At 34.3% G+C, this 13,581-nt stretch overlaps 1 protein-coding gene across 1 annotated transcript in view; it reads right to left on the reverse strand.

Moving 5' to 3' along the window:
- Positions 1-13,581, reverse strand: part of nrap (nebulin-related anchoring protein) — a 31,644-nt gene that overhangs the window by 15,164 nt on the left and 2,899 nt on the right. Inside the window, 22 exon segments of the mRNA XM_030163207.1 lie at positions 1,646-1,799; positions 2,777-2,934; positions 3,107-3,214; positions 5,092-5,196; positions 5,272-5,370; positions 6,195-6,299; positions 6,413-6,610; positions 6,704-6,811; positions 6,933-7,040; positions 7,180-7,284; positions 7,564-7,589; positions 7,592-7,661; positions 7,757-7,861; positions 8,009-8,116; positions 8,226-8,330; positions 10,071-10,184; positions 10,570-10,677; positions 11,678-11,785; positions 11,885-11,992; positions 12,321-12,425; positions 13,185-13,292; positions 13,400-13,507. Coding sequence (XP_030019067.1) covers positions 1,646-1,799; positions 2,777-2,934; positions 3,107-3,214; positions 5,092-5,196; positions 5,272-5,370; positions 6,195-6,299; positions 6,413-6,610; positions 6,704-6,811; positions 6,933-7,040; positions 7,180-7,284; positions 7,564-7,589; positions 7,592-7,661; positions 7,757-7,861; positions 8,009-8,116; positions 8,226-8,330; positions 10,071-10,184; positions 10,570-10,677; positions 11,678-11,785; positions 11,885-11,992; positions 12,321-12,425; positions 13,185-13,292; positions 13,400-13,507 — 2,421 coding nt within the window.

Here is a 13,581-nt window from a genome sequence, read left to right on the forward strand (position 1 = left end):
CCAAATCCGGCCCACCAAAGGGTCCAATCTGGCCCGTGGGATGAATTACACTGAAGATATTAACAATCAGTGGTGTAAAAATCATTTTAATTCAGGTTCCAAATACAGAACAATTAAATCTCAAATGGGTCAAACCAGTATAATATTATCATCACAATAACCTATAAATAATGAAAACTGCAGATTTTATCTTTGTTTTAGTGAAAAAAAGTAAAATTACATGAAAATGTTTACGTTAATAAACGATCCTTTTGCAAAAAATGTGAATAACCTGAACAAATATCAACAACCTGAAATGTCTTAAGAGTTTTTTTTTTAATTTAATTTTACCAATATTCTGCCTGATACTAAATGTTTTATGTATTTGTAATTGTAATGTAAGTTGTAATGCACATGTGTAAATGATAAACTGATAAACTGAAGCAAAATATTGTTAAAATTGCACTTGTTTTTCTTAAGACATTTCAAGTTGTTAATGTTATTCAGATTTTTAAGCAAACATTGTAGATGTAAACATTATCACAATGTAATTTTACTTTTTTCACTGGTGTTATTTTACTGGTCCAACCCACTTTGAGATCATACTGGGGTGAATGTGGCCCCTGAACTAAAATGAGTTTGACACCCCTGTCTTAAAGGGACTGAAATATTCACGAAGAAAACATTTAGAACAAATTTTTATGAAATCCTGTATGTCTGTCAGAGGAGTAGATCTGTGGAACAGCTGCACAGATCAGTTGAAAGTATGTACTTCTCTCTCTCACCTTTAAAAAAATATTTAGAAAGATGACTCTTAACAGATATATGAACTTTAAGTCTTTAGTTTGTATGCAGCATTTAATATTTATTTCAGCATTCATATTGTTTTCATAGTCGGTGTGAATATGTTGTGTTTGTTAAAGTTGAGGACGTGCTGTAAGATAATGTATAAAGGGTAGGCAAAATAAACAGAAAGCCTCAGCCGACTCCTTTTCAGTCTGACTGTATAAATTAATTATTTAATTGGTGAAGTTTGTATTATAAATTTTCGTTTCATGGAGTGATGGTTGGATCAATGGATAGGAGTGTAAGAAAATATCGGTTCTGCAATATATCGCGATATTTCCTTCCACAATACTGTATTGATATTTTTAGGTATTTATTCAAATGCAGATATTGTGGAGGTTCATTTTTGTTTTTTGTTTTTCTTTTTTGTTTATATTTTATTTCTTCTTATTTAACACTCTTTTATTAAATAATGTTAGTTCCTTTGTTGGGATTGCACATAAATAATGTTCTGATGTTAGTTCTGAACAAATAGAATATGAACATTTGAACAGGATCTTAAACTGTAATGTCTGTAAAATATAATTCACAAGTTTTAACACAGGTGAATTTTGTGATATAGCATTAGATCCTGTTGTGATCAAATTAAAATGTCTTTAGAATTTGTGTATATTTCTGGTGTAATTCAGTTCTTCCAGGACAAAATTGCCCTTTTTAACAGTATCATGATATATCGTGATATATCGTATCGTGATCCTAGTATTGTGATTTGTATCGTATCGCCAGATTCTTGCCAATACACACCCCTATCAATGGATTGGATGGATCTGTGGACTGTGTTTGTTCTTCAGACTGAAATAAAACAATACAACAAACTTACATCACTCTGCAGCCCGTAGGCCTTCTTTGCCCAGGCCACATTCATGTCACTCGGCAGTGTTGTGTACTCATGGAGGACAGTCCTGTAATTGGTGTCAGTCGCCAGGTCTTGGGCCTTCTGTGCATGGCTGATGTTCATCATATCCAAAGACACACTGGGGACAAGATCAGTCAGAATCAGAGCTCTTCAGTCTTGTTAGTTCATACAGAGACAGAGCAATAGTTTATTATTGTTTAGTATTTTCCTCTATATTTTGCATTTTTCACTGTAAATCATGTATTTTACTATATTTAATTTCCTGTATTTCATTTAGATGTTCATGAAAATAAAGTAATAGTAGTGAATTATTCATAAATAATTGTTAATATCAAAACAGTGAAAAGTTTGACAGAATGATTTTAATACCTTTACATAAGTTCCCACTCTTTTATTTTCATCCCATCCAGACATGCTCTTAAAGGGCTGTGGTCATACTTTTTACCAGATTGCATTTCAATTTATAATACAAAACAATGGGACATTAACGCATAAAGACCCAATGCTACTTTTCTGGCAGTTCCCAAATACATTTTTCTCTCTATTTAACCCTCCTTAAGTGATTTATCACCATTTATTATGATATTATCCTCTGTATTTTGCATTTTTCAGTGTAAATCATGTATTGCCCCCTATATTTAATTTACTAGCTATGTAGATGTTCATGAAAACTCAAAGGTTAATATATCAAAACAGAGAAAAGTGAAGAAAACGTGACTTTTTCAGAAAATATATGATTAACTGAACATAAAACAAGTGTCCCCATCTACTTTCATTTATCAAATTCAATGGGTTTTACTGGTGAATTAATGTTGTAGAAGATGACGGTGTTTCCAAGTTCACTACAGAGCCTCTGAACGTCCAAATGGGTCATTATCTGATGACCATGAAAAGATGACAAACTGCATTTTACACCAATTATTTACATGTATTGATAGGATTAGTGCATTAACAGGTAGTAAACATTTTAGATCAGTAGATGGTGTTGGTCGCTAGTGGATGTTTGCATTTTTAAGGGTTAATCCTGAAAAATGATGCCTAAAATAATGCTGTGACTTCTCATAAGCTCATTGATTTCCTGGTCAGAAACTTCACCTGTATTTGGTCTTGGTGTCCTCATAATCCTTCTTGTAGTGGCGACCACTCTGTAGTTTGGTGGCCAGAGCAGAGTGAGCCATCTGAGAGTCATCAGTGACCGATTTAATGCCGATGACCTTCCCTTTGTTTTTCTCATACTGCTCCTTGTATTTGATCTGGAAAGAGATACGACATACGTGGTGTTTTACAAAAAGAATCTACCCAAATATACAAACACTTTATATACTTGATTTTGAATTGATCTCATACAGTTTCCCTGAGGTAGGAATAAATATTAAAATTTAAAAATGGAGCATAAATAAGCTAAAAAATCAACACTGTACTCACATCACTGGCCAGGTCTCTTTTGGCTTTAGCAGTAAGAATAGACAGTGAGTCCAGACTCAGCTCAAAGCCCTTTTCCATCTGCTTCTCCCATTTACCCTTGTACACTCTCTGGAAAATAAAATACATGTTTCTATCAACTTACATTCACAGAAACAGAGAGGCCACAAATAGTGACAAGATGTAAAAATAGCAAAAATATAAACATGACACCATATGACAACATACCACATTTTTTGTTGTATTTAACCCATAAAGACCCAAACAGCTACTGGCAAGCAAAACCATCTACTGATCTAAACTGTTTAATACCTGTTGATCCATTAATTCTATCAATACATGTAAATAATTGATGTAAAATACAGTTTGGGATCTTTTCATGGTCATCAAATATGACCCATTTAGACGTTCAGAGACTCCATAGTGAACGTGGAAACACTGTCATCTTCTACAACATTGATTCACCAGTAAAACCCATAGAGTTGAATCAATGACAGTGGATGGAGGCATTTGTTTTTATGTTCAGTTATTGACATCTTTGCTGAAAATGTGACTTTTTCTTCAGTTTCCTCTGTTTTGATATAATAACCATTGCATTTACTCTGAGTTTTCAAAAGCATCTACATTAAAAGTAGTGAATCAAATATAGGAAAATACATGATTTACAGTACAAAATGCAAAATACGGAGGATAATAGTGTAATAAATGGTGGTAAATAACTTAAGAAAGGTTAAATAGAGAGAAAAATTCATTTGAGGAGATTTGCCATAAAAGTAGCACTGGGTCTTTATGGGTTAACTAGTAAAGTTGCATGTATTTGACATGAGTAGTGGACAGATTCCTCTGTACAAATGAATTATGGACAAAAAATTAAAACACAGCTGGATTAGATGATATGAACTTGCTGTGCAATAACAGTTCTGTTTTTCCTCTGAAAAATTTTCTTTTTGATGGATTTTTCTTCAGCATTAGAGTTTATAAAATGACTTTTGGCTGTAAGAAATTCCTTTGCATGTGTGCTATTTATATAGTGAATTAGTTATACTTTATCACAGGGGGGTCAAACTCATTTTCTTCCAGGGGCCACATTCAGCCCAATTTAATTTGAAATGGGCTGGACCAATAAAATAATAGCATTATAACCAATAAATAATGACAACTACAAATTGTTTTAGTGCAAAAAATAAAATTTAATTATGCCAATATTTACATTTACAAACTATCCAAACAAAAAGGATGTGAATAACCTGAAAAAAATGGAATTTGTTAAGAAATATAAGTACAATTTTATCAATATTTTGCCTCGACTTATTTATACATATGCACAAAACCTTTAGTAACAGGCAGAAAATTGTTAAAATTGCACTTAATTTTCTTCATTTCTTCATTTTGTTCAAGTTATTCACATGTTATTGTTAAAGGATAGTTTGTTAATGTAAACGTTTTCATAATTTAAGGTTTTTCGCACTAAATCAAACAGAAAAAATTGGTTTTGTCATTATTTATAGGTTATTATGATATTATTTTTGAGTTTGATGCCCTAACTCGCACTTTGCAAATTCCTCCCACGGGAACCTTTGGCAGGCCGGTTTTGGCCCCCGGGCCGCATGTTTGACACCTGTGCTTTATCATGTCGTGTTGAACTTTTTGTCTGTCTGATATTTCTATTACAGTCTATTTTTTTGTGCTCTGATTAATAGACAGTCTTGGTCTACTTCAGCTGATTTGTTATCAGTGGGAACACAGTATGTTACTCTGCAATGATCTTAATAGTAGTATCTTAATATTAAGATATAGTATCTTAATATTAAGATACTGAGAATATAGGTTTTAGAGAATGATTTAAATGAATTAACCTCACAGAATTATCAGTACTGAGCTTTATCTGTTAACATACAGTAATTAAAATGGAGAGATTTGGAAATTAACCTGTTAATAAGAACAATAACTAATCTATTATTCTTATTCTCGTTTCTGTATGAACTTACCCCACTCAGAAGGTCTGCGTTAGCCTTTGCTTGTCTGAACTGGGGCTCATCCTTTGTCATGGTGTACTGGTGCATTATCTGCTCTGTGTCTGCTTTGTATGCCAGCTGAAAAACACAATCAGGCGTCAGTTACGTGAAATGAGAGCGAACAGTGATGAAATGTCAAAGGGGGGACCTTACATCGCTCTGGAGTTCCTGGCTCTTTTTGGCGTGTCTGATGGAAAGATCGTCTGCAACCTGAGTGAACTTGATGCTGTCGGCCTTCTGGCGGTATTTTGTCTATTAGGAAAAAGACCACGGATACACAGAGTGACTAAAGTGACATAACACTCAATAAAACATGTATATGAAGGTACATAACTGAACTAACATTAGTCACTGCACCTTGGTCACTTTCTCGTGTGTATGTAAATTGTGTATAATTACTTCTAGTTATAATATAGAAGAATGCAGAAAATAAGATATTGTTGTAATGAATTAGTACAGACTATCATGATAAGGAGATATTATCACATTTATTAATGATTGTATTTGTAGTAAATATTTGAAGTGCATATAAATATAGCTGATATTAAAAACAGCTGATTATGCAAATCTGATTGTGTGTGAGGTGACTAAAAAAGTGTAAGTGAATGGTTTGTATGAATGCCTTGTGTTATTGGAAAAATATACAGAAAAAAAAGTGTGTTAACAAAGCAAAGGAAGCTGAATAAATTTAATTATTAGTTTGTAAAAAAGGGGTGGGAATTTATAGGTTAACTTCTTCCCACTCCTTTGCGAGTGAAAAAATTTTGTTTGACCAAGTTGTAAGGTTTTTTGTTTTCTGATGATTCTATGTGCTCGAAATGAAACTAACTCACTCACTCACTCACTCACTCACTTCCATTTCCTGTGGATTTGTACATATGCAAATCTTGTATGTATTTTTTCTGCTTTATTAGTATATTCTATTCATATTATTTATTGCTTTTATCTCTTCACACTTATTTTTCCTTTTATTTCTTTTTTGCTAGTGTTTTTTCTAGAGTGTTTCTGTATGCAACTGAGCTATTGTGACCAAGTATTTTCCCTTGTGGATCTGGAAGTCTAAGTCTAAGGCTAACATCACTCAGCAGCTCTCCGGCTTTCTTGGCCTGGGTGATGTTCAGACATCCTTCTGTCTCCCAACCGACTCCTTTCATCCAGTTCAGGTCTGAGCGGTACTGGTTCTGTGGAGCAAAGTGTCATGGATGAGAAAAACTTTTTTGTCTTTTGCATTTGCATTGAATATAAACGTGTCAAGCAAACATCCTCTTCAACTTTAACTTCTTCTTCATTCTACCTCGCTTTGCAGGGAATAAGCCTTCTTGGCCTGCTGGACCTTGATGTCATCTGGCATGACCGTGTACTCATGGAGCTTTGTGCGGTATTCCAGGTCGCTGGCGAGGGCCTGGGCCTTTTTAGCATGGCTCAGATTAATGGTATCCTTAGTGACGGTGTACTGGGCCTGGTTTTCCTTAGAGCTCTTTTTGTACTCAATCTGACAAAAATACAACAACAAAAAGGCATCACTTTTGTTTGCATATTTGTCTTGTAGTGTTACATCATACATCCATACACATTACATACTTACATCACTGTTCATCTTGGCCACTTGAAGCGAGTGCAGAGTCTTTGAGTCGCTCACGTTGACCCCCACTGAGTTTTCCATGTTTTTCTTGTAACCTTCCTTGTATTTAATCTGAAACACATGATGATTCAATTTGTCTGCTATTACATCTGATTAAATCCACTTAGTTTGTTTGTCAGCTAATAGTTTAGTCCTCTATCTGCCTGCAGAGATGCAAAGTGTGTGTGCTTACATCACTGGCGAGGTCTCGGGACGCTTTCGCTGCTCTGACAGACAGGTCATCGACACCAATGTCACAGGCTTTAGATTTGGTCTTCTCCCACTCCTCTTTATATTTAATCTGGAGCGATAAAGGAGGACACGTTAGATTATGAGATGTCATATCTAAGATTAGTACAGTGTTTGACAGTGTAAATTAGCTTGGTTGTGTACATGCATTATTAATGGATGTGGGTTATGTGATGAAATTGTTGACTTACATCACTGCACAAGGCAGCATTGGCTTTAGCCTTTTTGATTTGGGGCAGGTCCTGGGACAGTGTGTACTGATGTTTGGTCTTTTCATAGTCTGCTTTGTAATTTTGCTACGAGACACATTCAACAGTGAAGTCAGCCCAGTGCTCATTAGTATAACACGCAGCTGAAAAGTACTTTTGATTGATGCTGTATGTATCTTGTTTACTTACGTTGCTTTATATATATATATACACCCTATTTTTCACATTTTTTTTCCAAACATATACAAAACAGCTCTGTTTCATGAGTAAATACACCAGATTAAACAGACCATTGAACAAACAGGCAAAAAGAGAGATGAGTAAAAAAAATAAAAGTTAAATATATTTTTTAAAAAAACAACTTACTTTACTAACGAGCTGAGCATTCTTCTTGCTAAAATAATCTCAGGAGTGTCGATCACTGGACTGTACTTGACCTGGTCAATATGTTGTCTGTAGTTCTTCTGCAGACATGAACGTAGTTATTGAAAAAGACATTAGTTACAAAAATCACAAGAAATTCGATTGGGAAATTCAGATTGGATTTTACAGGACTAACGTCTTTCAGTGGGTCTAGTTTCCTTTGGCTTTTGTATCCTGGTGTGAGTGTGGCTGGATAGTTGTATTCACCCTGCTCCAGTTCACAGCCTTGTTTATAAGAAATCTGGAATGGACAACAAGAGCAGTGACAACACTCCCACAGCAGCACAAGTATTATTAAATTTAAAATGGTACAACTGTTTTCTCTACAAACCAGAGCCACTTTTGAGGCCCTGCATCTTAGAAAAGGTCAAATAAATATATATCTTACGTCACTCGCCAGCTTCCTGACTTTCATAGCATGCATGGTCTTCTTATCAATTCCCGAGTCCTCATAGTGGCCCTTCATGTCAGTGGTGTACTTCTCTTTGTATTTGTTCTATAAAACATAAACCAAAACCACACTCAGCTGTTACAGAGTCACAGACATTTGTAAATTTACATTCTGCTTTTATGTACATCCCTAATAAATGGTGTGTGGTACGTACATCACTGATGAACTTGGCGGTCTTGGCAGCGTTCTGAAACTGTGGTGTCTCACAGAAATTGATGCTGTGGCCTTTAGTGTTCTCCAAGTCCTTCTTATACTCCACCTGGAAATAAATATGGAAGGCAAACATTTTTCATTGTAGCCCATTTGTATTTCAGACAGTTGCAGCTAATCCATCCCTCCCTGCTAAATATAAAGTGCTTCTATTTTTATCCAAAAGTCAGAGACAAACTTCCACATATTTTATTGATGTTATCTGCAAAACATTTTACCAATCTTTTTTATTAATCCCATATACCATTCAGTTGTACTTGTACTGTTAAAAGGCCAAATGGTAAAATGAGTCACTTTATTATATCTCAGAATGGATGCTACAAGCTAATGTTTCAGTACTATTTCACTGGTGTTGAAAATAGTTGCTTAAGTGAAACAGTGTGGCAGGATGTGCCACGGCCTTGGAGGTAAGCTGCAATAAGACAGTGGAAGAATCTCAGAGATGGCAAAAATGCAATACACGACACTGACAAACTATGTGTAATTCTTTAAACTCTTATGCACACATTCAGTCACACTGTGTAACAGCAGCTTGTTTATCTGGAAATACTGTCATGTCCAAGGATATGTGAACAACTGTAAAGATGTACAGTATGCACCTTAGATTATACTGCTCTACAATGTCTTAGAAAATATCAGCTTCAGACATTAAATGTGCTAAATCTTACATATTTTAATAAGATGAATCAGAAAACAAATGACAAAAGTGCTAGTTAGCTCATGTTTTCAATATATATGCTGGTGTGTTATTACACATATATGTTGGTTTATGTACAGTTATACAATGAATTTATAAATGGTCCACTAGAAAGAGCAGTGAATGTAAAAAGGGAATGTACTGTAATGTGCAGACACTGTTTTGAGGTAGATGTGGTAGCTCTGAGACAAACATTCCTTTTGAATAAACCCATTTGCTCATTAATTTTCAGAATTTCACATTTTGACCCAAGACTGTATCTCAGAAACTACAACCAACCAACACATTTGACTTAATTTTTTTTCATTAGTGACTCAAACTTGGTAAAGTTTAACTACTTTTATTCTGGAAGCATTTTACTTCTAGACCAGTGTTAGATTAGATTAGATTAGATTAGATAAAACTTCACTGATCCTTTGGCAAGAGCCCTCAGGAAACTGAGGTTCCAAAAGCAGCACAACACCGAATATACACATAATATACACAATAAAAAAGCAAAACAATAACTATAAAAAAAAAAAAAAACAGTAGTGAAAAATGGGAAAGTACTAGTAGAAACAAATGGTAAAATAATAATAATAATAATAACAATAATAATAATAATAATAAGTAACTTATTATGTTATAATATTAGAATATACAATAGTATAGTATGTACAAAAATCTATCTATCTATCTATCTATCTATCTATCTATCTATCTATCTATCTATCTATCTATCTATCTATCTATCTATCTATCTATCTATCTATCTATCTATCTATCTATCTATCTATCTATCTATCTATCTATCTATCTATCTATCTATCTATCCATCCATCCATCCATCCATCCATCCATCCATCCATCCATCCATCCATCCATCCATCCATCCATCCACCCATCCATCTATTTATCTATATAGTTTCACAATCACAGAATAAAAGTTATAATAAAGTGATAATAGTAATTGTAACTGCAATATACAGGTGATATAAGTATGTAGGCAATAATAATAATAATACCTGCCTCTCTGAAGTTTTCATCTTATTTGGTTATTCTCAAATATCATGGATAAAACTATATTAAAGTAAAAAAACAAAAAAGCCTCACCTCGCTGACCATCTTGTTGATTTTTCGGGCATTCTTCAGTGCAAGATTGTCCTCACTGGTCAGACTGTGAAAGTGTGACGTGCCCATCTTGCTCTTGTCTTTTCTATATTTCAGCTGCAAAGGGATGAGAGATGATTTGTGCATAAAGATAACAACATGGTGTGCTTCAGTAAGATCTGGAGATTAGAAGAACACATGCACGAAGACATACACAGAATCTAATTTAGTCAGGAGGCCTCCTCTTTGTTCATTCATTCTGCAGGGCGATGACATGTCCAACAGATATATACGAATGGAGGCTTTTCCACTCCACACTTCATAATGTTTTGACAGCATTCACAACCAGTTCATGTATTTACACAACTGATCCTGGATCCCTTTTTTTAACTGCACACTTTTCACAAGTTCAGACAGACCAGTGTAGCTAAGTGTTTTAGAGGACGTACTATGTGTTTTTCTTCGAGTTGGCATGGAAACAGTCACTCAGGTCGATACTCACATCACTTGCATTTTCCTGAGCCTTCTTCGCAAGATAATATCCAGGAGTGATCATGGCGGGGAAACTTCCTTTGCCTCGCTGCTGCTCATACTCCTCAGTATATGCAATCTGCAAAAACACAAGCACCTATTTAAGACTTAAATCAGACATGAGTAAATAAGTCGTAAGATGGAAGCTTTGAAAATAATTAATCTGTTTTCTATAAAGATGATATTAATACAAAAGAGCATCTATCTGTTCATTAAGTCGTACATCCACAGCAATGATAGCTATAGATTACAACAGTATTACTTTTATTATTATTATTATAGTTATTATTATTATTATTAGAAGAAAATTTAACCTAAGGGTAAACGTTTTACCTCAATTCTAAATTTGTAATGACCCATCCATCTTCAACTGTTCTAAATTAATTGTGAGTTTAATGAAAGAAGATCTCTATGTATCACTAGAAGTAAATCTCACCAATGAAATTAATTCTGTAATAAATCTGTATTTAATTAAACTTTTAAAAAGATGTACAAATGAACCGTTAGTCAAAAATATAAACATCAGGATTGACTAAAGACTGACTTGTTTAAAAGACAAGATCAGTATTGGTAGTTGAGATAAGGACATAATTTACCTGAATTAAAATTAAATATGTATTCCCTTCTGCTGTATATTTAACAATGATTTCATTGAAATTTTTTGTTTGTTTGTTTTCTTGTGGAAACATTATGTTAATTGTAAATAGGGTTAGGCAAAATAAGTCTTTACTTCAGCTTGAACCCTTTGAGTTGCATTGTATATGGAAAAATGGATAAGTTGTTTTTTTTGTTTAAAGTAATTAACGACCAAATAAAACTACTACTACTACTACTACTACTAGTATTTTTTTCCCTTATTTGATTATGTTTAACAATTCTTAATCTATTATCTCATTGTAAATGTAAATTAAATGGTATTTTTGTAATGACAGCGTGTAAGTTTGGATCTTCTTATTTGAAATACATTGTGATCTATGTGTATATTTTTTCTAGTTCTTGAAATTAAACCATTTAAACTAAGGTGTCAACCATGCAAATCCTTTGTTTGCTTGTTGTGCTCTCTACAGCAGCAACAGTACCTGGCTGAAGTTCTCTGCATTTTCTCTGGCATGAGCCGCTTCAGCCGCTGCAGCCTCAGTACTGGCTTTACCCTTTATCTCCTGTTCATATGTCTGACGGTACTTTATCTAGTAGAACATAAAATCACCATCACCAACCAAAACCAGTGGCATGGTAATAGTATTTGCACACATGCTGTCATGTGTAGATTTGATGATGCTACTTACATCACTGGCCTGCTCAGTGGCTTTCTTTGAAATCATGTATCCAGGTGTGAGATGTGCTGGGAAGCTGCCTTTACCCCTCTGCTGCTCGTATTCTTCTGTGTAGGCAAACTGGAAGGAGGAAAGTGTCATTCAGTTGCACGGCCATGGCTTTATATGCCCTCTAACTGACATATGTTCAGTGTGATGAAATAGACAGTTGGGTTTTTTATCTATTTTTTTTTTAAACTTCTATTTATTCAGTTTTTTTTTTGACAACTTTACAAACAGTAAACAAACAAACATTAAAAAAAGTCAGTAAAATTAAAATTACAATGATGCTACAAGACTGGTTTATGTAATTTATGCTTATGCAACATCACTAGCACACTGAGGTAGTACAGAATGTTTGCATAATATCTCATACAGACAGTTGGATTTTTAATAAAAAAAAGCTTACATCGCTGATCATTTGTCCTTGTTTCTTAGCCAGAAGAACCTCAGGGGGGTCAACAAATGTGGTGTACTTTGACACTCTCTCCTCATGTCCTTTCTTATATTCTAGCTGCAATAAAACAAAATATGACTTCATGATTTCACAGCCACTAGAATAGATGGAAATGATCCTGAAATGGCTTAGACCACAGGTGTCAAACATACAGCCAACCAAAAGGATCCAATCCAGCCCATTGGATGAATTTGTGAAATGAAAAAATTACAGTGAAGATATTAACAATCAATGGTGTCAAAATCATTTTAGTTCAAGTTCCACATACAGACCGATTTGATCTAAAGTGGATCAGACCAGTAAACTACTGTCATAATAACCTATAAATAATGACAATTCAGAATTTTTCTCTTTGTTTTAAAATAAAAAAGCAAACTTACATGAAGATGTTTACATTTACAAACTATCTTTTCACAAAAAATGTGAATAATCTGAACAAATGAACAACATAAAATGTCTTAGAGAAGTCAGTGCAATTGTACCAATATTCTGTCTACTGCTAAATGTTTTGTGTATTTGTAGATCCACTGTGATCTGTAAGTTGTAATGTACATGTGTAAATGATAAACAGAGGCATAATATTATTAAAATTACACTTATATTTCTTTAAAAATGTCACATTCTTCATGTGATTTACATTTTTAATGCAACTTTGTAGAGGTAACCATTATTATAATGTAATTGTACTTTTTTCCGCTGGTATTATTTTACTGGTCATATTGGGCTGAATGTGGCCCCTGAACTAAAATTAGTTTGACACACCTGGCTTAGACAGAACAGTGGAAAAAGACAAAGAAAAATATCAGGTTCACTTACATTACTGGCCAAAGTATTGGCTTTCTTTGCAGCCTGGTAACCTGGTGTGATCATCGCAGGAAAGCTGCCTTTTCCTTTTGACTGCTCATATTCCTCTGTGTACTTTACCTGTCAATGAAGACAATAATGACAGAATACTCATCAGAAATGCAAAAATAAATACTGATTTGTATGCAAAACCAAACCTGAAGAATTGAACAGTTTTGTGTACTCACGTTACTGATAGCGTTCTGGGCCTGAGACACTGTTACCATCTCCTGATTGGTCACCATGCCCGAGTACCAAGTCTGCTGCTGTGAGAACTCAGACTGAGACTGAAAGGCCTGTTCAGACACAGGAGACACATGTGTACATTTCCAGTTCATCACATGATGGTAATCCTGTATATTTCATGCCT

This window comes from Sphaeramia orbicularis, chromosome 19 (assembly GCF_902148855.1).
Source record: "Sphaeramia orbicularis chromosome 19, fSphaOr1.1, whole genome shotgun sequence".
Classification (NCBI taxonomy): domain Eukaryota; kingdom Metazoa; phylum Chordata; class Actinopteri; order Kurtiformes; family Apogonidae; genus Sphaeramia; species Sphaeramia orbicularis.